Below are 23,924 nucleotides of genomic sequence, written 5' to 3'. Positions count from 1 at the left end.
TTTTGATCTGTTTGAATCCCGATTCCTCGTACGGCCACAAACCAATCGACAGCAAAAGTGTGCAACTCAGCTCGTAGTATTTGCTGCCAGCGAAGTTCATTTTGCGCGAAGATCGAAACGAAACTGCCCGCGGGGAAATATGCGATCGGGCAATGAACGAATTCTATTATGTTCTATCTTTCGCATTTTTTCTTCCTCCAATTTTCTACATGAAATTACGTCCATCGCGCGAAGTCATTTAGGTGCGCGTATATAGCACTATTATTCATGATTTATTAATATACTCGCGCGCCGCGAAGGGAGGAAACGTGGAAACGAGGAGGCGGACGGACGGCTAGCAAATTTCTCCGGCATTTTTTCGTAATAAGAGACAGTAAATTACCTCCGCATTTTTCCAATTTTCCCGATATTTTATCTTCCTCGGTCGACGCAGACGCGATCGGGGTCTTTGTTTGATTGTGGTTCGTCACTTTCGTTCGGATAGTCAGATACAATAGTTCGCTTCGCGTTTACTGAGACTATATCGTGATATAGTGTGCATATTATACACTCGTAAGTGAAGTGAATTTTGCAATAAATCGCTCTTAGCCTCGTTGGCCCACGTGAAAAATGATTGGTATACATAACAGTAACATTAAATAGATATAAATAAAAATCAGAGACGGTCGACATGAACTTATTCATTTTTAATCGTTTTATATGATTTAGTGATCTCTTATGTAAACAGTATTAATCTCTACGTGTGAAGATGTTTCATTAATTATCTTATTACATTAATACTTTCGATTCTTTTTTGAAATTTCTCTATTGATTCAATGAATCGAATTCAGTTCGACTACAGTTGTTATAATCTTTTTTTATCGTTAATAACATCACTTTCGTGCTGACCAAAGCACCATAAAATATGACATAGTTGTATTCATAAGCTAAAATTTCAATTCATGATTTATATTACAAACTGGCTGTATATTACATGTGGCTATTTCATTCAACTCTTTTAGCGGCGGTGAAAATTAACAAGATCTTTCTCTTTATCTTATCTCATAGAAGTTTGACTGTCTAGTCAGAGATTTTAAAGATTTGAGTTGCAGTGTGTTAATTGCCATAGAAGCCATAGTTTACGCAAGATCGCCTCTAAAAGAGTTAGATATTTCGTACTTGCGTAATATTTAACATTTACCGTCGCGAAGTTTTCGAATGACGAAATGTATATACCACCTATTGTCATCTTGCAGTTTTTCATGCTTCTCTGCATTACAAGCGGCAATAATCTTTGCGCTCGCAAAGGTGCGCTATGCCATCGCGTGAAGTATCTAAAAATTTGTTCAAAAATTAGGTTATATCTTATTAGTTTCGTGTTGTTTCGTGTTATCATCGATATAGGAAAGATTGTCCGCTGCGCGCGGACATTCTTTTCATCTTTCATGTATAGTGTATACATACATATTCTGGGAAATATTGGCGCTATGGTCTATTAAAACTTGCCCAATGTAGTTACCCAAGAAGATATAAAAGATGTGACCGAAGGTGATCATAACTAGTTTTACTATTTCGCTCATATCCTTCATGAATAAAATCGTTTGAAAAAGCTGTAAGATATTTGAACGTCAAATTATATATGATATTGAAAAATAATGCAGGTTTTCTCAATTTAAAACTGATCGTATGTATTGTTTCATGGTCATGCACATCGTAAAATATCAGATAAATTTAATATGTTTCTGAGAAAATCCTGCGCGTGGAGAAACATGATAGAAATAATACTGACGCAGAAAAGATTAATGATCAGAGATGTGATTCCTATCGTGAGTTGAAAGCTGTACGATACCATCAGGGAGGACCATAAGACTTCGCAAAACCTTAAAGAGGAAGAAAAACTAGCGCATTGATTTGTTGTTGTCTCAAAAACGTTATGTATCCTTTCATGCCCTCTTTCAGTCGCGTAGTTTCAAAAGAACAAAAATCTCTTGAGTCTCACGATACGAATATTATTTCACGCAAAACGATAGACAAACGGATACGTTAATTGTCTGCTCGAATATTTCTTTCATATATTAACAAGAAAAATGCCTATTATATACCGACTCGAGAGCTCTTTTGTGAATGTATATAGCCTCGATTAGCCTTTGGTAAACGATACCAGTCCTTTTCTCAGGTGTATAAACTTGTAAGAGGTTTTCATCGAACGCTTGGTTCATTCGATAACTGCAAAAATAATGAAGAACAATCGTTTCATCTCTCTCTCTCTCTCTCTCTCTCTCTCTCTCTCTCTCTCTCTATCTATCTATCTATCTATCTATCGAGTTACATATTCCAGATAAAATTTAAGTTCGGCATCGTGCACGGTTTTTCCTTTAACTGATTACCTGGCAATTTGAAACAATCCGCAAGCATGTTGCACGTGTGTTATGTACAACGATTCGGTGCCTAACAGAGTAATGATTATTATAATCAGAGTAAGATCTAAGTGCAACAAAATGACGTAAAAATACTTTTGCTGATCGACGAAGTATTCTCCCAGAATCGGAATCTGTCGTGGACGCGAGAAGTTCAGTGGTGCAAAAATATCAAGAACATTTGGTAAAAGCGGGGTGAGAACGAAAATTATTATCCCCGTAACAGCGAGAACTGAAAATACCAAAAGATGACTCTTTTCATCACAATTGTACGTTACGATTGAAACAAAAGTGCATTACACGTGTATCTGTTTCTTACTTGTGAAACCTATGGTGAACATGCTTCCAATATAAGTATATCTTTCTAAGATTTCCAATTCCCTTTTATCTTTAAGCATATTCCAGTCTTTTTCTACGTATTCCAAGATGTGTCTTAGCTGCTCGCGTAGAGTGTGAGAATTTAAGAGAATGCAGAAACAAAACCGATTATTCTTTACAATAGAATATATTTTCGATTCTTACTACAAAAATTTGCTACACATTTTACATAACTATATGAAATTTTGAAATTTATGTACCTAATATTTCATGAGTAAAAAAGTAAAACTGATCTTTTGCAATCAGATTTATCTAATTTTCGTAGTAAGTGAATTTATTTCTTTTATTTATTTTCTTTTATTATTATTTTAGAGGTGCAATAAGTGAATTTATTTCTTTTCACGAGATTATATACGGACTTCAGCGTTATAGAAATAGAGACGTATAAAATCGGGAATGGCGCAATGACGTTGCGAAGAGTAACGTATTACTGACTCACTTTTCTAGCGATGATACAGAATGTTTGATATTTTATAGCATAAATTATACAAGGTATGGTAGAAGCGAGAATTGTCAGTACGAGGTCAATATCTTGTCTCAGTGCTATTAGGTGCGTTACCTGAAAACCGACGATTAGACTAAATTAAAAAATACCTAGCTATGAGATTATATGAGGCGTTCCGTAAAACTAGACACTAGGCCTCTGTTTCTTATTAAAAAAGATAATGAATAAAGTTTAAGAGGTGTAAGTCTGCTGTTTAAATGCATAAATATAAAAAATGACAACTTCTCTAGATTTTAAGCAATTTCAATATATAAAAAAAATTTATTTTTAAGAGTTTTTCGAAGATTACAATAATAATATAACTCGAATTTGAAATATATATGTGAGCACTAATGAGTATAATAAATAACGACTTTGCTTTTGTTATACGGAACATTATATATCGCAATATGACTAAATGCTATCACACTGAATACACAATATCAGTGAATTATTTTTCGTGCGCACGATATGTTATATAATACCTGACGTTATATTGTACCTGACTGATTATCGTTAATAATACGATAACGTTGCAAAATATCATTCGACAGTATTTGAAGATTGAATGTTCGTACGGCCATAAGCCAACTAACATTAAAAAACGTCGATTGAGTTTGTAGTATCTACTCCCGGGGAAGTCCATCTCTTCGCGACGGTCAAAATGTTTCTGCCCTCAAAGACGAAGAAGTAGCCCTACGCGCTCTCCGACCGCGCTTCTCATTTATTGTATTTATTTTATTTTTCGCTATAATGCACCTCTTACACTAATATAAGATTAATGCTGAATACGCGCGATGACTCTCAATTTACAGTTCCAATTTACAAAATCTACATATTATAAAAAAGACAACGATTATCTATTACATTACGTTACGATTATGTATGTGAAAATGCTACGTGGAGAAAATTTTACTAAGTTGCGTAATCGAGAAGTCTGCTTTTATGAGAGGACAATTTTCTTATGTCCGATCGTGTACGCTCCTCCTCATACTTCGTCGAGTCGTCGATACTTACACATCGCGTTGAAGTACAATGAACGCTTTTAGTACAGCAACATGTGTATCTCGACAGTATTTTAAAAATACAGTGTACGTTTGAGTGAATATCCTCTAAAAGAAAACGTCCTGATATATTTCTTTAAAATACGACACGCGCATCATTTTTTGAAAAGAATAGATAGTCTTGTATTTTTTTTTGTTTATATCGTACACGTGAAAGCAATGTTTTAAAAATCATTATTAATATATCGGCGATTGGGTAGACATAGTTCTGATAACATTGATGTTAAAAGTATCAAACTTTTCGTTAATTTTGTAATTTTATCAGTAAAACATGAATATACTGTATATGAATAGATACGAAGAGAGAAAAAGAAACGCTTGATGTGAAATTATTGTTTATTTATCTTAAATTGTTTTATGTCTTCGTCATGTTTATTGTGAAATATTGAAAATCTAGGTAAAGAAGTTTTGATAGCCATCTTGTGATTATTACGATTATCTTTTTTTTCAACTTTTCTACTGATTTAATAACTATGAATCGTAAACGGTATGATCGTTTCGTAGCACTAATATCGTTACTTGTTTACAGACCAGAGTACCGTAAAGTATGACATAGTCGTACTCATAAGCTGCAAGTTCAATTCAGAATTTTTGTCATATAGTGTTATTGTACATATATCTGACTATTTTTATTTAACTCTTTCGGCGGCGACAAAAATTATCGAAAATTACTGAGAAGAAAGCTTTTTCGATTAGATTGATTCTATATGCAATACTCCACGAAATTAAAATATTTAAACTGTATTCTGTTAATTATCGTAAAAGTTAAATTCGCTGCTAAAAGAGCTAAATGTTTCGTACAACATTTACCGCTGCGAAGCCTTCCAATGACGGGACGAACATGCCGCCCACAACCATCTTGCAGCTTCTCATGCTTCTTTGCATTATAAGCGGCAGTAACCTTTGCGCTCGTAAAGGGGCATCATGCCATCGCGTGAGGTATCTGAAAGTTTGCCCAAAGGTCAGATTTTATCTAGCTCAATCGAGGTTTCGTATTATTATCAGCACGACACAAAATTGTTTCGCGCGATTGTAGGCGCTCTTTTTATTTTCGATTCCGCGCAGAAGATACGTACGTTTTCTCAAAAATACCAACACTATGGTCAATTAAAATTTGCCCAACGTAATTACCCAAGAATAAATAAAAGACGTGACCGATAATGAACACACTTATTCGTAATATTTCGTCTATCTCCTTTACGATTAATGCCGCTTGAAAAAACTGCAAGCAATACGAGCAAGAAATTGAGCCACGAATATATACAATCGACCGCACATATCTCATCATATCACATCATAAAATAGTCGGCAAATTAAATGTTTAGAAGAAAAATTCTCGCGGGAAGAAGCATGAGAGAAGTAATACTCACACAGAAAAGATTAATGATGAGAGATGTGATTCCGATTATGAGTAGAATAGTGTACGATACAGCCAGGGAGGACCACAAGTATTCGGAAAACCTTAAAGAAGAAGAAAAGCTAGCGCGTTGATTTGCTGTCGTCGGAAGACGTTGTTATCTTTTAGTCGCGTGATGTCAAGAGAAATCTCTCTCGAGTCTAACGATATGAATATTTCTTTTATATATTAGCAAGAATAATGCCCATTATATACCGACTCCAGAGCTCTTTTGTGAATGTGTACGGCCTCGATTATCCTTCGGCAGACGATGATCGTTCTCTTTTCAGGTGCGTAAGCCTGTAAGAGATTCTCGTCGAACGCTCGATTCATTCGGTAACTGAAAAAGTAGCGAAGCATAGCACAATCCACTTTACGTCTATCGATCGAATCAGATCCTCAAGATAAAATTCCGAACAAGTTACGTTAAATTTACAGCTCAGCACCTTTGTCTTTTTTACCTGGCGACTTGAAACAATCCGCAAGCATGTTGTACATGTGTTACATACAGCGTTTCGGTGCCCAATAGAGTAGTCACTACTAAAATCAAAGTAAGGGCTAAGTGCAACGAGATTGCGTAAAAGTACTTTTTCTGATCGATAAAGTACTCCCCCGGGAACAGAAGTTGTAGTGGACGTGAGGCGTTCAACGGCGCTATGATATCGAGAATAATCGGTGTAAACGGCAAGAAAATGCATACTATTATTGATACGACACCGAGTACTGAAAATACGAGAAAACCTTTGGAACGATTGTAGGACACGATTAAAGCTAAAGTGATTTATACGAATGTCAGTTTCTTACTTGTGAACCCTAAGCTGCACATACTTCCAATATAAGTATATCTTTCTATGATATCTAGTTCCCTTTTATTTTTAAGCATATTCCAATCCTTTTCTACGTGTTCCATCAGGCGCCGTAGCTGTTCGCGAGAAGTGTCAGAATTCAAGAGAACGTATGAATATAAAATCGATCGTTTTTTAAAGCGATACTTCAGAATACATTTTTGAATCTTGCTACAAAGATTTGTGTCTTCACTGTACGATCTTCCTGCCGTCACGGGCACGGAGAATCAGAACTTTTCTCATTTACATTGCAAATGTTTTCTAAACATATACAATGTAAATTCGAAAACTTCTAATTTTCTTACATCAGTGTTCTTTCGTAAATAAAGAATCGGGAGATTTCCTTCAGTCAGATATTTTTAGTCGGATAAATGTGTAGTGAGAGATATTTACTTACTTTTTGGAATTATATGTTTAATTAAAGAAATAGAGAATAAAAGTAGTATATGGAAATAAATGTCATAGAGTATTCTTATTTTACTATATATATATATATATATATATATATATATATATATATATATATATAGTAAAATAAAAAGAAAAAGCAAAACACACACACACACACAATGTTACTGCAAACAGTTTCACGACTCACTTTTCCAGAGATGACACAGAATGTTTGGTATTTTACAATAAAGATTAAAAAAAGTATAGTAGGAGAGAGTATTTTCAGTATGAGATTAATATTTTGTCTCAATTTTACCAGTGTTACCGCCTAAAACCACGATGATTAAATGAAATTGACGATAAACATATTTTCATCCATATCATATTCTATATCGTGACATCACTGAATGACATCGCATAAGATCGCATTTAATACGCGTTATTAGTGGATTAATTTATTCTGCACACGTGACAACACTCAATACCTGGCTAATTGTTGTTAACATCACAATGACGTTACAAAGCATTACTTGAAAATATTTGAGGGATAAATGCTCGTACGGCCACAAACCGACTATCAGTAATAGACGTCGACTGAGTTTATAGTATTTGCTTCCGAGGAAGTCCATCTCTTCGCGATGATCAAAATACGTCTGCGCTCAAAGACGGAGAGATATCTACGCCCCCTCCTACCTTTATCCCCATTTATTGAATTTATCGCTACGTTGCACTTTGCTTGGTCGTGCGGTGAACGCGAGATACGTACGATAATTTCCACAATTTGTAAAACGTCTAGGTATTAAAAAAATGAGTAAAAAGCAATGTGCATATATTTCGCGAATATAGATAAAAGTAATACACGGGGAAAAATTTATTAATTTGCATAATGTAGACTGCCAATTTCTTCAATAAGAAGGTAATTTTCTTATGTCGCGGATTATATACAGCTCCTCTTCATAGTTGATCGAGTCGTCGATGCGTGAGTTTTGCGTTGAAACGAACAGTTTTAGTGCATCAAAATTTGCGTTCTTTGTATTTAAACAATGCGGAATGAACAATGAACCACACATATTTTCTTGGGGAAAAAAAAAAAAAAATATATATATATATATATATATATATATATATATATATATATAAAATTCTACATAAAATTCTTCAAAGTATGATGTGTGTACCATTTTATGAGAGGATTATTTAATATCAATTTTAAGCTAGTTAAAGAAGCGGAAGGTGAGAATTTTTCATGAGGATGTTTCTAACGCGAACTCGACATTTTTGTTGTTATCGAATATGAGACTATTCTCTGATAATAAATAAAGTTATTGTTCATCTCTCAATGACGACACACATGTCTATAAATTTCTCGTTGGATAAGGATAACGCAAGTGATAATTTTACCTGACGCGGCGCGACGTCGTCGTCGTGGCGCAGCGCGGGCGCAATAGCGAGCAATGCTCTTCATATGCGGTGCTTTCTTCAATATCGCATGGACTGTCGTGCGAAGAAGAGCTTTGCTTTCCCGCGTTGTCGCGAAACAGCGTGGCGTTACTACCACTCGTGAAATAGTCGCGCGTCAAGTTTGAATTGTTTAGTGCATTGAATGTGTGTGGTTGGTGTTTTTTCTCTTTTTTTTTTTGTTTTGTTGTCGTTCGACACGATAAGTTGCATACTTCAAATACTCGGTGATTTAACTGTGTCTTGATAGGAATAAAATAAGGTATGATGCGTGAGATATGTTGAGGTAAAAATAATATTGAGAATAAATACATATAAAAAAGAAAACTGCGATTATCATCGCGAATTCTTCACGAGAAGAATTGCCTTTTCTCTCGAAAGTACTACTGGATTTGCATGCCAAGGATAGATTTATTTTTCCTTGGTAATAATTTCGTTATGAAACGTAGGAATACTTTTTTCATTTATTTATGATACTGCGAAGATAACAGCTTCGCGAAGGATTTTTCTTGCATTCTTATCGTGAAAAATAGAAAAATAGCCAAGTCAGACGAAGCAACGTTTTACTTGCAGATTGTGATTTCGCTCATGTCTGATAAAACGAGAATGCCGCGTTCGAAAAAACATTTTAAAATGTCGGCGGTTCGATTGATATAATGAGACTGATAATAAATAGATCTGACTTTGGTTGTTATAACAATATATTTGTGCAGTAAGATTTATCTAGATTTAAGGATAAAATATTTTTTAAGATTTTTAGATACTTTGTATAACCTTTTACTTCTCTTTCTCTCTGTTGTTTTATTATGTATTTCGATCTTCCCCTCACTGAGTCACATTATTACCACCTTGCGAAATTGTAGGGTACGAACAAAAAGCGTTGCTTCGAATGCCATAAAACAGGGGACGACTAAACTATCGATTAGAATCGATTTCTGTAACCTTCTAAAATAGGGTAACATACTGAACTAGGTTAAAATACTGAAATGGGGTAAAATAAGAAAGAATAAAACAGCAAAGTATCAATAATGTTTTTCAACAATCACGTTTATGCTGTATCAAAACCGATAATCTGCAAAGTGATAAAAAATTAGAAAAGTAGTGTTATCAGAGAAGCGAGGGGTGTTATGATTCACGATATAAAAATGTACGAGGTGTGGCTTATTAAATATATAATGCTGTGTTCTTCTCACATAATGTTTACTAATGCTTGTGGCGAATGCATTTTATTCTGCAAAAATTGAGTTTTTTCATAAGTGCTACTAGTCTGTTGTATTGATCATTAGAATCAAAGTCACGGTTGATTTCAATCTTTACGCGCGGAGTAGATCACAGTAAGATATGACAGTGTCATGTTCGTCAACTGAAAGAAATAATTAAGATATATGATATTTTGAAAATAGAATAAAAAGAAATAAGAAATGAATTAATAAACTAGGTTTAGGTATCGATTATGGTATCATTGTCATGTAAAGTTCATGAGGGTTGCGTTATTATAGCTGTATGAGATAATGTTTATTTCTTAATTAATTATTCGTTTGAAATTGCAAGAAATATATTGTTACCGATGCGAAGGTCTCCAACGATGCTATAATTATGCCAATATTGCTGATATTCAATGCATAACCCTTCATCATCTTTTGGAGTATGAATATAAGAATTTTCTGTGCTTGTATTGGCGCCGTATACCAGAATGCTTCATATCTATGCAATCGTAGTCAGAAAAACACGTGTTTTGTTTCACTTTTATTTCTACTGAATTTCTTATTAAAATCTATGATAACATTAGTACTATACATTAGTGGTATATCACTTGCAAAGACTTACGTCATATTGAACATACGAATACTATAGTTGTTTAATTTCTGACCGAAATAGTTAACGCCAAACAAGTAACCGTACTGGCCTAAAACGAAAATCCCGGACGCCATTAGTTCCTCCCAATCGTTCATCATTTCAAGGGCTCGGAGTAGCTAAGGAGCGAATTTTTGAGCACATTACACATCACGCTTGCAATTACATAATAAAAATTGAGGAAAATCACAGAGACATGACATAAAATAATTTATTACTTATCTGGAAGGGGTAATATATGACTTACGCGATACATGTTGATGGTAATCGTGACTATGCCGAGTATGAGCATGATCGAGTAAGACGAGTTAAACGCCAACTTGAAGCGATCTAAAAATCTTCAACAGCAGTGAAAAGTCACGCGTGTGTGTCGACTACGAGGAACACAGAATGACGTGTCCTTTCTTTCTCGCGGTGGAAAAACGTTTCTCTCAGGAAAGATCTCTGCACTGATTTCCCAGCAAAAAAGTTAAGGCATCTCCGCCGTGTACTCACTCGATAGCTCTCTTGTGAATTATTACGGCCTCGGTGATTTTTGAGTGAATCATACTGTATTTTTCGCGGTCGGACATGTTGGGCATACATGATGTCTCATGCTCGTCAAAAGCGTGCTTCAAGCGATAACTATATAAATAGCACCATCACATACGTTATTTACATTATTTTAATATACAATGTGTGCGCATTGAGAGAAAAAGTGGTTAATGTCACTAAAATTATAGTTATTTTTCATGCCAATATTTGTTTGTTGTTCTAGCAAAAATATAGTAATATGTTGAGAGAAAATCTAAGAAATAAAAAATATTTATTTAGTGGTTGCTAATAACATATTTACTTACACTAATAGAAAGTATTGTTCAAATAAGAAAATATATAAGGTATGCAATTTTTTAAAATTTTAGTTTTTCATATAGCTGATTGTTTATTCTATTTAAATAAAATAATTCAGATTTAAGCAATACGTTATTAGTGTCCACCGAATAAATATTTTTTATTTTTTCTCTTTTAGTGTAGGAATGTGCATATAAAGTTACTATTATCCTTACTATAGTAATACTCACAACAAAAATAATTTTTCTATCTATGACTATTTCACTGCGCAATTGTAGTTATGTACCGGTTAAATACCAAGTACATTTTTCTCAGTACGCGTGTCACTTTCGGGAATTATCAACTACGTTTACCTGATTACTTCAAATAGTCCGCAACCGTGCTGAATAAACACCATAAGCATTGCCTCAGTGGAAATTACTAAGGTTATACCTATTCCAATTACCATTGAGTGGTGCACTAGCATAGGATAATAATATTCCTGTTCGTCAAGAAAGAAATATTCCGATAAGATGGGCAATTTTCTCGGACGAGATTCGTTCAGAGGGCGAACGAAATCGAGGAAGGTCGGAATGTACAGCGTGACGATATAGCCGAACAGTGGGATAAATGTTACAACTGAAACAACGTTGTGTCATCGCATATCAGAACAGATTGATAGTTTTCTTCACATATACGCTTCAGTACCGTCTGTGAAATTTATAATTTAGTGCAAATTACGTAATCCGCAGTATCTGAAGACGAATTACCGTAGGCAAATATCGTGCATTGCATTCCGGTTATGGCACTACACCGTATAATCTTGCGTTCTTCTCCGTCCTTAAACGTATTCCAGTCGTGTTGTATTCGATCCAACAGTTGTCTCAGCTAACGATGTCGAAATGATCATACGTGAGCGGAATAATGTTACATTTCCGACCAAATTAATCACCCTCTAATGATCAAGCAGAATATACCGATAATCCCACCTCGAATTATTCATAAACCTACCTGTTTACCGCTAGTAATATAGGTGACGAATCTCAGGATATAAATAAGAGAAGGCACCGCGTACGTCAGATTGTACAGAAAGCGATCGAGATCGCTTATAGTATCATGCAATTTCGCGAACTGTCGAGGAAATTTCATTACAACATGAAAATTTTAAATCCCGTAAAAGATTTCTCCGATTAATTTGATTTAATAGATAAATTAATTAATTGATTCAATTAATTCTAATCACCAGTTAAAGAAATGACAGAATATATAGATCTAATAATTCTGTGATATGCGTCGGGCTATCAGTTTTCTTCTATATAATATATGCAGATATATTTTTTATAAATTTTCAAATGTCATAATTTTTTTCAATTCTTCCATAAATATGAAGCATATCAAAAAAATTTGAACGTTACCTGAGTAATGGAGGAAGACACGAAAACTGTAAGCATCGATACTCTGTAAATCCGTATGAATATCGAATTGTTGTATGGCCACAGTCCTAATATTTCGAGAAGGATTCGATTGACCTGGTAGTAATGCTGACCGACGAAGTTCATGTCGCCTCGAAGATCCCGTCGCGTTTGTCGCAAGTTGTGGATTTCATTTTTTCTTCCCCACATTTGTTATCAATTGTCGCAAACTACTTTCGCAATTTACTTGCGCAAATTTCACTATTACGTAAAATTCGCGGTAAAAAGAGGGAACGATGCAGGCGAATTACGCAAACGTGGCGGAAAACACATGTTCGCTTTTATTATTCATTATCGTGCAGAATTGGCGCACGCGCGATCGTTTTGGCACACGCTCTCATTTTTTCTCCGAGCCACTGAACCGTGCAGACGGCCGTCAGGTTTCGACTGCTTACATATTAGTCGTTTCTGCACATCGCGCTGGATGCACCGCCGGATATACGAAGTGACTCACACCCACTTTGCGTGTTCGCACGGCAGGGGAGAAACCTCTTCTCTCTAATGGAAAGGTTTGCTTCCTCTACATTTCCTTTGCATGTTGCTGCCTGATATTTATAGAAGGATTGGAAGAATCGTAAATTATTTGAAAATTTATCAAGAATATATCTGCGGATATTATATAAAAGAAAATTAATGCCGCAATACGGACCAGATTATTAGATGTATATATGGAAAGATCTGAAACCTGTATCGTGATGGCAGATTTAATGGATTATTTATGCGGAAGTACTTCATTTATTGCACTGTTTATGGAAATATCGTATATTTACTTATAGAATTTATAAGTTTAAAGCTGATATTACGCAATCCATCTTGATATCACTTCTTAATACTAAAGAAATGTTTCACGCTTAATTTACACACGCTATGGGTGGCGGGAGTAATCTCGAGAAAGAAGAGACGTTGTTCGATAAATTTTACTGAAACGTATCCGCAGAGAGGTAATACGTAACATGTGCCGCACGCACCTATTCCGATTATGCTTATCCAGCTGGTTAAACGTGTCTATAATTCTCCTTGCGGTTTTCTCTATTGCGCCCTCACCGAGAGGAGAAGCATGACGTAGGATATGGACATGCTTATGAGCTGCAATCGATGTTCTTCCTTTACAATATTCGCGTGAAAATATAATTATCTCGCGGTGTCCGTTGACTTACCATAGTGAAACCTTCTAACGACGCCTGGAATAAACCTCCAGCTATTAACACGCTCTTTCTGCTACTTCTTTGCATTATGAACAGTAACGATTTCTGCATCCACAACGGTGCCGTGTACCACTGCGTACTATATCTGCTGACACGCGCGTGAATGCACGGATTAGCAAACGACATAAATGTGATATCGTTAGATTGACGATTTATCCAATCAGTATCTTGATTTTTGTCGTTTTGTGAATTTGTATGGATATACGGGATGTCTCAGACCTCCAGATGGCCCTTTGTGAGAACGTAAAATGGATTGAGGTGAGCAAGAAAGTTCTGTGCCGTTTTGCGATATTCGCAATAATAGTCTAGATATTAATTAAAAAAGATTGGTGATTGATCACGCGCGATGTGGTAGATGAGCTGCAGTGGTGCCGTCTGCCGTTGTATACTTATACATTAAATTAAACTGAACAAAAAAGTCCTTTACCATTTTGCAAGTGACCACATAGATTTTTAAATATTAGTAAAAATTGTTACATATATGATTGTATATCATAATGCACAAATTTTCTTTAATTAATATCTAAAAATCTATGTGGTCATTTACAAAATGGCAAAGGACTTTTTTGTTCAGTTTGACTTAATGTATACAACAGCAGACGGCACCACTGCAGTACATCTACCATATTGCGCGTGATCATTCACCAATCTTTTTTAATTAATATCTCTCTAGACTTTTATTGCGAATATCGCAAAACGGCACAGGACTTTCTTGCTCACTTTAATCCGTTCTACGTTCTCACAAAGGGTCATCATGGAGGTCTGAGACACTCTGTATATTTAGTGAGATAAGAAGATATTATATGTAAATATTCTCAACTATTTATGTATTGTGTATTACGATGTAACGGGTGCATTGTAGTCGCCAAAAATGTATGCGAAGAGTATGTCGACAATCGTGTACGTTTTCTGCATTAGTAACGATATAACGATAAAAATAATTATGATACGATACTCACGTGATCTGATGAATTTCGACACTCGTATCTATGACATTCTGACCAACATAATTGCCTAGAAATATATAATATAATCCCAATATAAAGACAGAGGATGTCAATATTTCCAATGGATCATCTAGCGTCGCATTGAGTAACTGCGCGTACGAAACGGCCGTTATTTCTTAACTATATGTTTTTCGTGCGTGGAGAATATTATAGCTTTTTTTTCATTGAAAATTCTTTTCAATTTTATTATATTTCTAGTAGTGCAGGGGTAGATTACCAGTAGGGCTTATCTTGTTAAGGAACATAGTAAGTTTCGTTAGGAACGTAACAAATTTTTTTAATAGCACATTTCAGTTTTTAAGATATAAATAGCACGTATGAAATGACGAGATAATCAGTTAGTGCAGAATAACGATCTCGGTTACTCGGTTACAAGATTCTATAGCAATTTTCACTATAAAATTCCCTCCGCGTATTTTCGTGGTAACGAAAAACGATCGGAATAAGTGATAACTGTGTGTACTTTGTATTAAAAATCATACTTACATGATACAAGGAAAAGCTCATCACAGCCACGCCAAATCCTAACAATATGAAATAGAAGGTCGCGAAACTGCTCGTCAAGATATTGTTCAAACTTCAACAGCAAAATGCGCCGTTCATTATCGATCGATTTTACTACGATTTTTGGATCCTTTGCGCTCGATCCTTTCTGCGAGGGTTCTTAGATACCGCATCCGAGGAAAAAAACTTCACTCTTTCGCTCTTAGGCCTGTGTTAATGATCGTTACTTGAAATTTCTTTCGAGTTTTAAGTGACGATTATTAATATAAGCCTTTGTCTTATTCGCGAAACGTATTCTTCTTTTTGATGTTTATTCATTTATTCAGTTTTTTAGACAACGGAACACGTCAAAATTAATAACGTTATTAATCACGGATATCGTTTTTCGGATTGGCACGCTGCCCGCGCAAAACAGGCTTCGAGCACGACAGGAACAAGATGAACGCCAATACTAACTCCGTAGCTCTGCGGTGAATGTATATGGCGCAGATTAATTTTTCGTAAAGTATACGTTGCTTAATGTCCTTTTGCAACATGTCCTTATTGAATATTTGTTCTATGCGGTAGCTGCCGAAAATACGACGGCGTTATTAAACTCATCGGCTCTTCTTTTCTGTCATGCATAACATTCCGAAGAATTATCTTTACGTTACCTAGTAATTTTGAATAGAGCGCAGACATGCAACACATACGCAATGAGAATCGATGCAACGGCCACGATCGTGATGCAACCGGCATAATTAACTAAGAAGCTATACGTTAAAATAGCGTAAAAATACGTATCTTGATCGACGAAAAATTCCATTATAAAGATAAACGAACGCGGCCGAGATTCGTCCATCGGTACGATTATATCAAGCATGATCGGTATACAACTTATTACTACATACCCAAGAAGAAAGATAGTTACTAAGGCTGAAGCATACAAATTACATCATGTATTTCGCGAAGTAGAGCGATTACATTGTTACGAGTTTAACGCGTTGGAATTTAAAAATAATTGCGATCTTTGCGAGAAGCGTCTGCGATTTTAATAGTGAGATGTTTTTTAGGATGATGAAAAAATTACGAGAAAGCATTTGCATTCTGAATCACCTCTGGAGGATAGTTTAATCAAATGTTTTATAGAAATGTCTGTGAATGTAACGTAACGCGTGTAAAAACGTGAACGTGCTATATGAATGTCCGCGATGCGATTGATGATGTTTTGCTTGAATTCTTACAGAAAAATTGGATTGTGTACAATCTCGAGTTACTTGCATATTGTTGTATTATTTTCAGTTCGGCCTGACTCTTTAACATATTCCAGTCGTATCGAATACTGTCGAAAATGTATCTGATCTACGATCAAAAGTAAATTGCTGGATGTTCTATTTTTTCTGTAAGAGATTCTTTCTTTTTCGTATCATGCTATCTTAGTCAATTTCCATTATTTTTACGTAATAACATTCAATAAAGTCTTCGCGATATATTATCTAATTAATATCCACTACTCACTTTAAAAGTGAATCGGAAATAGCACGCTTGAAAAGCTCGACGAGACAGAATGTCGACAAGCGAATTAAAAGCAATACTTACATTATCGGTGAGCAAGAGGAAAGCGTTGTATTTTATAATGTAAATGCCATTAATCACGATGAACATGATAATTTTGATAAAGAAATCGATATTGCACTGTCTCACGAGAAACACGTTGAACTGAAAGCAGCACTCACTGAAAGGTTATGATGCAGAAAATAACGCGAAAATGATTATGCAAGAGTGCTTTCAGGAAAAGTCCATTGAGCGAGAGTATATTCATCGTAAATTCGTATGTCGCTATTATTTGTAACAACTGTTAAATTCGGATTCATAATGAAACAATCACACGAATAAATGAGATTGAATGTGAATTGAAAAGAAAAAAACGAAGAACACGCGGATGGTACCTGAGATAATAGAAAGGACAAAAATAATGTCTGGAAAAAGACCATTTGAATTTTCTTCAGGACTGAACTCTGATAAGGCCATAAGCCGAGGCTTAACAGAAGAAACCGATTCAGCTTATAGTATGGTTCTCCGGCGAAGTCCATCGTCGGCGAAAGCTAAAACACGTATGACAGCCGCGACGGCGTAGTCTCGCGGTTCCCCTCCATAGTCGAAGTTAGAGATGTAATGGACCTCTTTTCTTTTAAATTCACGACGTAATTTACAGAACGATCACTTTCGTCGTCGTGAAACGAACAACAGGTGCGGCGAATTTAAAATGCACCGTCAGCAAGTATGCGTGAATAAAGAGGATCGATTTTCCTCAATTTCTTTTTCCGACTCGCTACAGGGAACGAGGAAATGAGTTATCGAGATAATATCAAAATTAGAGCGACGTGGCGTATAATATTGTCACGTACATTTTCTTTGGAAATAGATACCTTCTCGCATGTCGACGCAAGCGCGAAAACCGGCTTGCCGCGAATGGCATGGTTCATTCCGTTGCAGTTCGATCTGTCTTTGCAACAGCGTCGCATGTCATAGTCTTTGTGACGTATACATTTCGCGTGATATCTGTTAGTTCGAAACGAAAGAACTGGACCTGACAGTGTAACGAGGAAAAATGGGAACGCTGATAAGAAAAAAAACAGATCATGAAATTACGCACGGTGCTTATGTGTAAGCAAAGAAGATGCACATTTCTCTTGTTATTTTCCTATAAAATATCAATGAAATATCGATGTTGTAATCCTGTTTTCATCATTGTTCCAGTTATCGAATGTTGCACTTCTGATATTTCCTTTCACGTTGACTTTCGTGAGATATAGAATATTACGTGATTTAGCCAATTAGTCGTGAATATCTTTGGAAATATCATTGGTTTCATGAAGAGCCGTCGTAATGAAGTATATACTTGCAGAGTAGATACACAGCTTCGTGCGAATTATATGATAAGAATATGCATAAGCGTGTACAGCGCAACATACATAACTTTTATATTTTCGAAGTTCGGTTTATAATTATATTACACACACATTAATATGTAAGTATATAATACAATTTCTCGAATAACGCATAGAGATGAAGAATATCAGAAGAAGGAAAAGAAGAGTTATTTACGTGTAAAACAATCACACAACAAGTTACCTGAAATTTAAGATACATCGATAGTAATATTCGAAATCGCTCGTACGGGATTCTACGAATATATCAAATTTTAGCGACCTGATCGATCATCTCGAATGGGCGAACGAACATATGACCGTGAAATAAGATATCGATATGCTTGCGAGCTGCAAATTTATATTTCCGTGGATGATAAGGAGGCCGGGTGGCATAGTTATTTGAAACAATTAGATAAGATCGTTATATTTTTGGTAGTCGTATTCGTTACCGTAGAGAAGCCTTTGAGGTTAAATATTCCTCCAAAAACTATAAATATTCCTCCGAAAAAGAAGTTCTACGAGGTTTTCTTCATTATTAACTGTAAATATTTCTGTGCGCGCAACGATACCACATACCAATACGAGCAGTACCTATATTTGTAATTTCGATTGTAAAATATATGTTATATATTTCAATACTTATTTCGTGCCGAACATATTTTATTTCCTTTGCATAAATTTGGCAAGGATTATTTTCTTAGTGTTCTCTCGAACGCGTATTTTCAAAATGTAATTACATTTTCGTGAAATTGATCTGACGTGTCTAATTGTGCGTAAAAATTTTTTTTTAATCGGAAACATAGAATTCGTGTTACACATTGCAAACTCACCCGCTAATTCTCGTTACTTACGTTATATCGAATACTTCGGCGTAATGATCCGTAACTAATTGTCCGACATAATTCCCTATATACAAATACCAAAATTGTACGAGGACAAATATAATGATTACTATAATCTCGTTCACGTTGCTTCTCAATAATGCAAGGAATACCTGGAATTACATTTTTACGTATGAATTGAGGTTTGGTAAATGTCACAAATATATTTTTTTCATATGAAACAAATGGTGGTGTTACACAAATTAGATGTCCATGCAATTATTCTCACTTGAGAACTCGTACTCACTTGTGAAATACCAAACATTATCGAAGCCACGCCTGTAAATAGTATAAAGAAATAAAGTACTTTGAAAATGGACAGAATCAACAACGAAGCAAGATCTAATTTAGTTACACGCCATTTTCACGGTTACGCTTAATGCGATATAATTGTCTATGCAACCCGCTTATAAAAATTGTGTAAAATTCCAAAAAAGAAATACAATTTCATCATGCTACAATTGGGATGAAATTATAAATAGATGAAATTTTTCACCTCATGCTTTAGCTTGAAAAAGTTACAATCCAGAATCACTTGTTGCTTGAATTTCGATTTGTGAGAGACTTCAAATTGATTCAGAATCGTCGGGGTATTGACAGTTTATTTGCCACAATTGCATGAAACATTGATAGTGCATCTTAATGAGATTTATGCTGCAGTTTTAAGCAAATATACGAGTAAATCGTAAAATCGTAAAGTCGTAACTTACAAAAAAAAAATTGTAGATATTTACGAGTTATTATATGACATACGGTTCGTATAGAATTGCAGATTTACTCATAAATTCTTACGAGTCTTACGAGAACAAGTTACGAGTTTTACGATTTTGTCTAGAATTGCAGAATTAAGGAAATGAAATTTTTAGGGTCTCTATCGCTGCAATGACTCATAAAACCGTAACTGAATCACGGTATATATGTTGAAAGTACAATTGTATTATTGATAAGACATTTTTTTTCCTTTTGATTGAATTATCGTACTACAAAATTTTATCGAAAGAGATATCAACTCTATGGCCTTTTGATGAACATGTACCACCACTGATGATTCTCTCGCAAACTGCGTCATCTTGGGAAGACGAAGTTTCCGCAGAATCCTCGTGCATCGCATTTCCGATACGATAGCTGTGAATGCACATGACATTTAGGCGACTTTCAAGACGATTTTCGAGTGCACTCGATTATATCTTAGCAACACAGAAACTTCATATCTAAGATTCGCATTTTATCGAGGAGACATTTTATCGGTATTATGATACCGTCATTAAACATTCTCGATTAAGCACCATATTTGAATAATACACGAAAAATGCGATTTCACGTTACCTCGCGATCTTCATTGCGCAGGTATGTTGCATGTAAGCCATGATCATTGTTCCAACGGATAATATTGTCATACATCCTAATGACAAAGACGCGAAGATATGCAAGAGAATCGGTAGAAAATATCTTCCTTGATCGACAAAATATTCCAGCAGAATATAAAAATGCCGCGGTCGGGACGAGTTCAATGGCGCTATAATGTCTAAAATTACAGGTAGATAATGGCCCGCCATTACGACGCATACACTTGAGGAAAATATCTCTGATTGGAATTGGGAATGATTAGATTTGCGCCAGTACGATTAAATGTCGCGCTGATAATAACGGCTCCGAAAACTTTGTCTTTACGCATCATGATTATCGTAAATTACCGCGTGAATCGGCCGTGCTTCTCCAATATCGCGATTTCTTGTTTGTTCCGTATTATGGTCCAGTGGTACCATATCAGATCCATGAGTAACTTCATTTACGATCGCAAATCCACGGTATCGTTTAAAGTAAAAGTACCAAATGCCTGGGCACTAATAACATTGGAACCTACTTAACGTTGAATATTCTTATTTAAATACGACTATTTAAACTTTGAAAATATAAAATATATATATATATATATATATATTCTCTATATTGTAAATGTTTGAATATTCGTATTTAAATATTAAAACGATGAGAATACTCAGAGTTAGGTATCAGTGTTCTTAGTGTCTAAGCATTGATAGTTTTATTTTAATTTTGTGTGAGCGGAAAGGAGATTTGACTTACATTCTCGGCGTTGAAGAAAAATATGCAGTACTTTAAAGCACATACGAGCATGGGAAGAACGATCGATATCACTGGTCGATTTTATGACTAGGTCTATAGTGCAGTCCGTGCTGAGCAACATCGTTGCAACTGAAAAAATGTTAGTTTCACATACGTATGTATTTTTCATGCGGGACTTTTCGGTGAATATTGTACTTGAAACTAAGTTTATTTTTCTTTTTCTTTCTTTTCAATTTCTCACTGAAAGTCGCGCTTTCGTGTCGTCGTGAGACGAGACTGTCATACCTGGAACACTATAAACGACAGTATACCGACGAGAAAGAACGCAGCCTGTGCTGGAACTTTGACTTCTGATAGGGCCACAAGCCGCTTACTAGCAAAAGCATCCGATTGAGGTCATAGTACTTACTCACGGGGAGGAACATCTCTCTTCGAGTGCCGAAACTCAACTGCGCACGGGACTGCGTCGCAGGGATCATTGTTTTCCTCCCTTCCGCGACGCCGCATTACATATGCAAATTCTTGCTGTCTCGCATTTCTCCACGAAAATAGCGAATGCATAGCCCTTGGCGCGAACAAATGGCGACAATTCGACGAGTGAATAGCTGTGCCTAGCGTAATGAACAATACAGCCGACTTTGGTGCGAAATTACGCATACTTCTGTCACGATTTTAAACAATTTCGAACGCCGGTTCCGAGAGGATCTCTCTCCGACCTTCGTTTGTTATATTTTATTATTATTTGAGACGAAGATTTTTATACTTGTGTTTCGTAACGTAAGAAACTTTGCGAAATCACTCCTCGGAAACGTCGACATTTGATTATCCCGACGATAGCTCGTAAAATATCACGAATTGTTTCAAAAATGCAACAGATGTACCATCGTGTTAGTATCTCTAATTATTTTTATTTTACGAGACATGCTCGCCGTGAGAGATGAAGACGTGCGAAATGCCGTGACTCGTCGTTTCCCCGCGTCGTCGAATATTCAACGAACACGCCATCCATACGAGGATATACATACTCGCTCGTGATCTTATTCCTCTGGAGCATCGTTAATAATCCGACCGTATCTCGTGTGGGTTACTATAATCATTTGTGTCGCTTCTATCGTATCTCGCGTCGTCATTGTATAGAGTAGATCACCATGCAGTAGGATATCGACTTACTCGTGAGCTAAAATCGTTATTTCGTATTCTCTTATCACGCTTACATAGAGCGTTATCTCTACACTCGCTCTAAGTGCGCTATCTATGAGAAATGAAAGCGTGACGCTACACAGGGAGCGATAATAATCTCAACACATAGAAAAATACATTCTACATTCAAGTAAGTGTTACTTGTTTGAAGTATTTGTTTTAAGTTTATATTTTTGCAAATCTATCATAAAATTATCATAAGTACCAAATTTGTTCAAAATACATTCTGCATCCTAGTAAGCTTATTATTTCAAAAATATTAAATTAAAGGAAAAATTCGGTATGCTTAGTTAAAAATTCGGTTGGTTTAAATAAATAAATAAATAAATAATATTTTTGTAAAAATAATAAATGTTTCTTTTAAGTATATGATAATGGACTTTTTTGAAACTTGTAATAAGTATATTTTAAAACTATTACCAAGAAAATATTTTTTGTTGAAAATAAACGTTACTTAAAAAGAGAAGAGTAAATTGAGTAATTACTTTTCTTAGTAGTAGAATGATATTTTTCTGTGTGTACTAAAGTAAGCGCGGTACGGTTGCATTAGCATAATTAACGAAGAGTATGTGCACACTGACTATAAAAAACCTTACGAATCGTCTCACCCTGACGAAACTTTCCATCGAGACGACGTATATCCCTTCCATAACTATCGCGTAGTTTTTGATATTTTTTAACATTGCGAAAAGAATTAATTTCTGCACATGGATAGGCGCCACGTACCACTCTATTTTGTATCTGAAATTGCACGGACAACATGAGTCAAGATTATTGCACAGTTACGAAATGCGAGTCACGTGACTATTGAAAATCTGTTTCTGATATTTAATTATATAGGCTAGAGAATTTTTTGACTTTTGTCTCTGTACTTACAGTGCTTTAGATATATCCGCGCTGTGATCTATAATCCCTTGTCCGCTATAATTCAACGCGAAGATATAGATAAAATGTACGACGACGTAGAACATATATAATATTATTTCATTTATGTTAGTGAGGTTCAGTATGGCTTGCAGTGTCTGGAATTGAAAGTAGAAAAGGACTATCGACGAAGAAGAAGAAAAGAAAGTTCGATTCGGTGAGACGCGTATTACTTACATGCAACAAATTAATTGCCAACGAAACTACGCTTATACCGATTAAACAGAATGTGGAATATTTAAAGCTGGATACGAGTTGTTCGCTGAACCTTCACGAGCAACAGAGAAATCTGCTAATCCCTATTACTTATTTTCCGAAATTGGATGTTAAATGTTACACAATGAATAACAAAATACGAAGAAAAAACTAGATTGTAATAGATAGTGATCAGACGAAGTTCTCTTTATGAAGAAAAACTTTAAGATATTCAAAAAATTATCTAAAATTTTAACTTCTTGTCATGTGACATAAGTGATGAAAGAAAGTCACTAATATGGAAAGATCGATATAATCTTAAGTATGAGTCATTTCAGATTCTTGAATATATAAAGAGTATAAATATAGCTTGGATATTTCCAAGTTTCGAGAGAATTCGTCTCAGCGTGATTATATTTGCAAGAAGAATGATTATTTCAAGTTGATACCGACTTCATCATTCT

General features: G+C 35.3%; 7 protein-coding genes across 14 annotated transcripts in view; 1 reads left to right on the top strand and 6 right to left on the bottom strand.

Annotated features, from left to right (window-relative positions):
* LOC116845905 (mannosyl-oligosaccharide alpha-1,2-mannosidase IA-like) overlaps positions 1-23,924 on the bottom strand; it is a 245,816-nt gene that overhangs the window by 48,454 nt on the left and 173,438 nt on the right. The gene's annotated exons all lie outside the window — the stretch shown is intronic.
* Positions 1-23,924, top strand: part of LOC116845914 — a 174,806-nt gene that overhangs the window by 58,559 nt on the left and 92,323 nt on the right. The window lies entirely within an intron of this gene.
* Positions 3,904-5,686, bottom strand: LOC116845917 (odorant receptor 49a-like). The gene is made up of 3 exons (XM_032819171.1): positions 5,399-5,686; positions 5,133-5,265; positions 3,904-4,891 (listed from the first exon to the last, which is right to left on the bottom strand). The coding sequence occupies exons 1-3, from the start codon at positions 5,608-5,610 to the stop codon at positions 4,838-4,840; spliced, it is 399 nt and encodes a 132-aa protein (XP_032675062.1). The 5' UTR covers positions 5,611-5,686; the 3' UTR covers positions 3,904-4,837.
* LOC116845918 lies at positions 6,149-7,031 on the bottom strand. Its single transcript, XM_032819172.1, has 2 exons — positions 6,523-7,031; positions 6,149-6,441 (listed from the first exon to the last, which is right to left on the bottom strand). Exons 1-2 carry the CDS (start codon positions 6,626-6,628, stop codon positions 6,176-6,178), a joined length of 372 nt encoding a protein of 123 aa, XP_032675063.1. The 5' UTR covers positions 6,629-7,031; the 3' UTR covers positions 6,149-6,175.
* Positions 8,119-12,709, bottom strand: LOC116845927. Its single transcript, XM_032819180.1, has 8 exons — positions 12,491-12,709; positions 12,087-12,206; positions 11,846-11,963; positions 11,450-11,714; positions 10,761-10,889; positions 10,513-10,603; positions 10,239-10,384; positions 8,119-10,115 (listed from the first exon to the last, which is right to left on the bottom strand). Exons 1-8 carry the CDS (start codon positions 12,695-12,697, stop codon positions 9,938-9,940), a joined length of 1,254 nt encoding a protein of 417 aa, XP_032675071.1. The 5' UTR covers positions 12,698-12,709; the 3' UTR covers positions 8,119-9,937.
* LOC116845925 lies at positions 13,483-14,091 on the bottom strand. Its single transcript, XM_032819178.1, has 2 exons — positions 13,705-14,091; positions 13,483-13,633 (listed from the first exon to the last, which is right to left on the bottom strand). Exons 1-2 carry the CDS (start codon positions 13,876-13,878, stop codon positions 13,577-13,579), a joined length of 231 nt encoding a protein of 76 aa, XP_032675069.1. The 5' UTR covers positions 13,879-14,091; the 3' UTR covers positions 13,483-13,576.
* LOC116845909 lies at positions 14,462-16,742 on the bottom strand. Its single transcript, XM_032819149.1, has 5 exons — positions 16,487-16,742; positions 15,917-16,145; positions 15,720-15,830; positions 15,246-15,336; positions 14,462-14,848 (listed from the first exon to the last, which is right to left on the bottom strand). Exons 1-5 carry the CDS (start codon positions 16,563-16,565, stop codon positions 14,708-14,710), a joined length of 651 nt encoding a protein of 216 aa, XP_032675040.1. The 5' UTR covers positions 16,566-16,742; the 3' UTR covers positions 14,462-14,707.

Source organism: Odontomachus brunneus, unplaced genomic scaffold (assembly GCF_010583005.1).
Source record: "Odontomachus brunneus isolate Ranch 3 - 2012 unplaced genomic scaffold, Obru_v1 Obru_scaffold_059, whole genome shotgun sequence".
NCBI lineage: Eukaryota > Metazoa > Arthropoda > Insecta > Hymenoptera > Formicidae > Odontomachus > Odontomachus brunneus.
The sequence above is the reverse complement of the archived record's forward strand: the minus strand, read 5'-3'. Positions and strand labels throughout refer to the sequence as shown.

Coding starts and splice junctions, on each gene's coding strand:
- LOC116845917 (XM_032819171.1), bottom strand. CDS start 5,610: ATGATGAGATATGTGCGGTCGATTGTATATATTCGTGGCTCAATTTCT. Junction 5,266..5,398: donor GTTGGTATTTTTGAGAAAAC/GTACGTATCTTC, acceptor GCAAACTTTCAG/ATACCTCACGCGATGGCATG. Junction 4,892..5,132: donor CATTGGAAGGCTTCGCAGCG/GTAAATGTTGTA, acceptor TTGAACTTGCAG/CTTATGAGTACGACTATGTC.
- LOC116845927 (XM_032819180.1), bottom strand. CDS start 12,697: ATGTGGGGAAGAAAAAATGAAATCCACAACTTGCGACAAACGCGACGG. Junction 12,207..12,490: donor TGTCTTCCTCCATTACTCAG/GTAACGTTCAAA, acceptor TTTCCTCGACAG/TTCGCGAAATTGCATGATAC. Junction 10,890..11,449: donor GGACTATTTGAAGTAATCAG/GTAAACGTAGTT, acceptor CTATTTATATAG/TTATCGCTTGAAGCACGCTT.
- LOC116845925 (XM_032819178.1), bottom strand. CDS start 13,878: ATGTCGTTTGCTAATCCGTGCATTCACGCGCGTGTCAGCAGATATAGT. Junction 13,634..13,704: donor CGTTAGAAGGTTTCACTATG/GTAAGTCAACGG, acceptor CATCGATTGCAG/CTCATAAGCATGTCCATATC.
- LOC116845918 (XM_032819172.1), bottom strand. CDS start 6,628: ATGGAACACGTAGAAAAGGATTGGAATATGCTTAAAAATAAAAGGGAA. Junction 6,442..6,522: donor GTGCAGCTTAGGGTTCACAA/GTAAGAAACTGA, acceptor TCGTATTTTCAG/TACTCGGTGTCGTATCAATA.
- LOC116845909 (XM_032819149.1), bottom strand. CDS start 16,565: ATGTTAAAGAGTCAGGCCGAACTGAAAATAATACAACAATATGCAAGT. Junction 16,146..16,486: donor GTACACAATCCAATTTTTCT/GTAAGAATTCAA, acceptor TTGGGTATGTAG/TAATAAGTTGTATACCGATC. Junction 15,831..15,916: donor GCTCTATTCAAAATTACTAG/GTAACGTAAAGA, acceptor TATTTTCGGCAG/CTACCGCATAGAACAAATAT.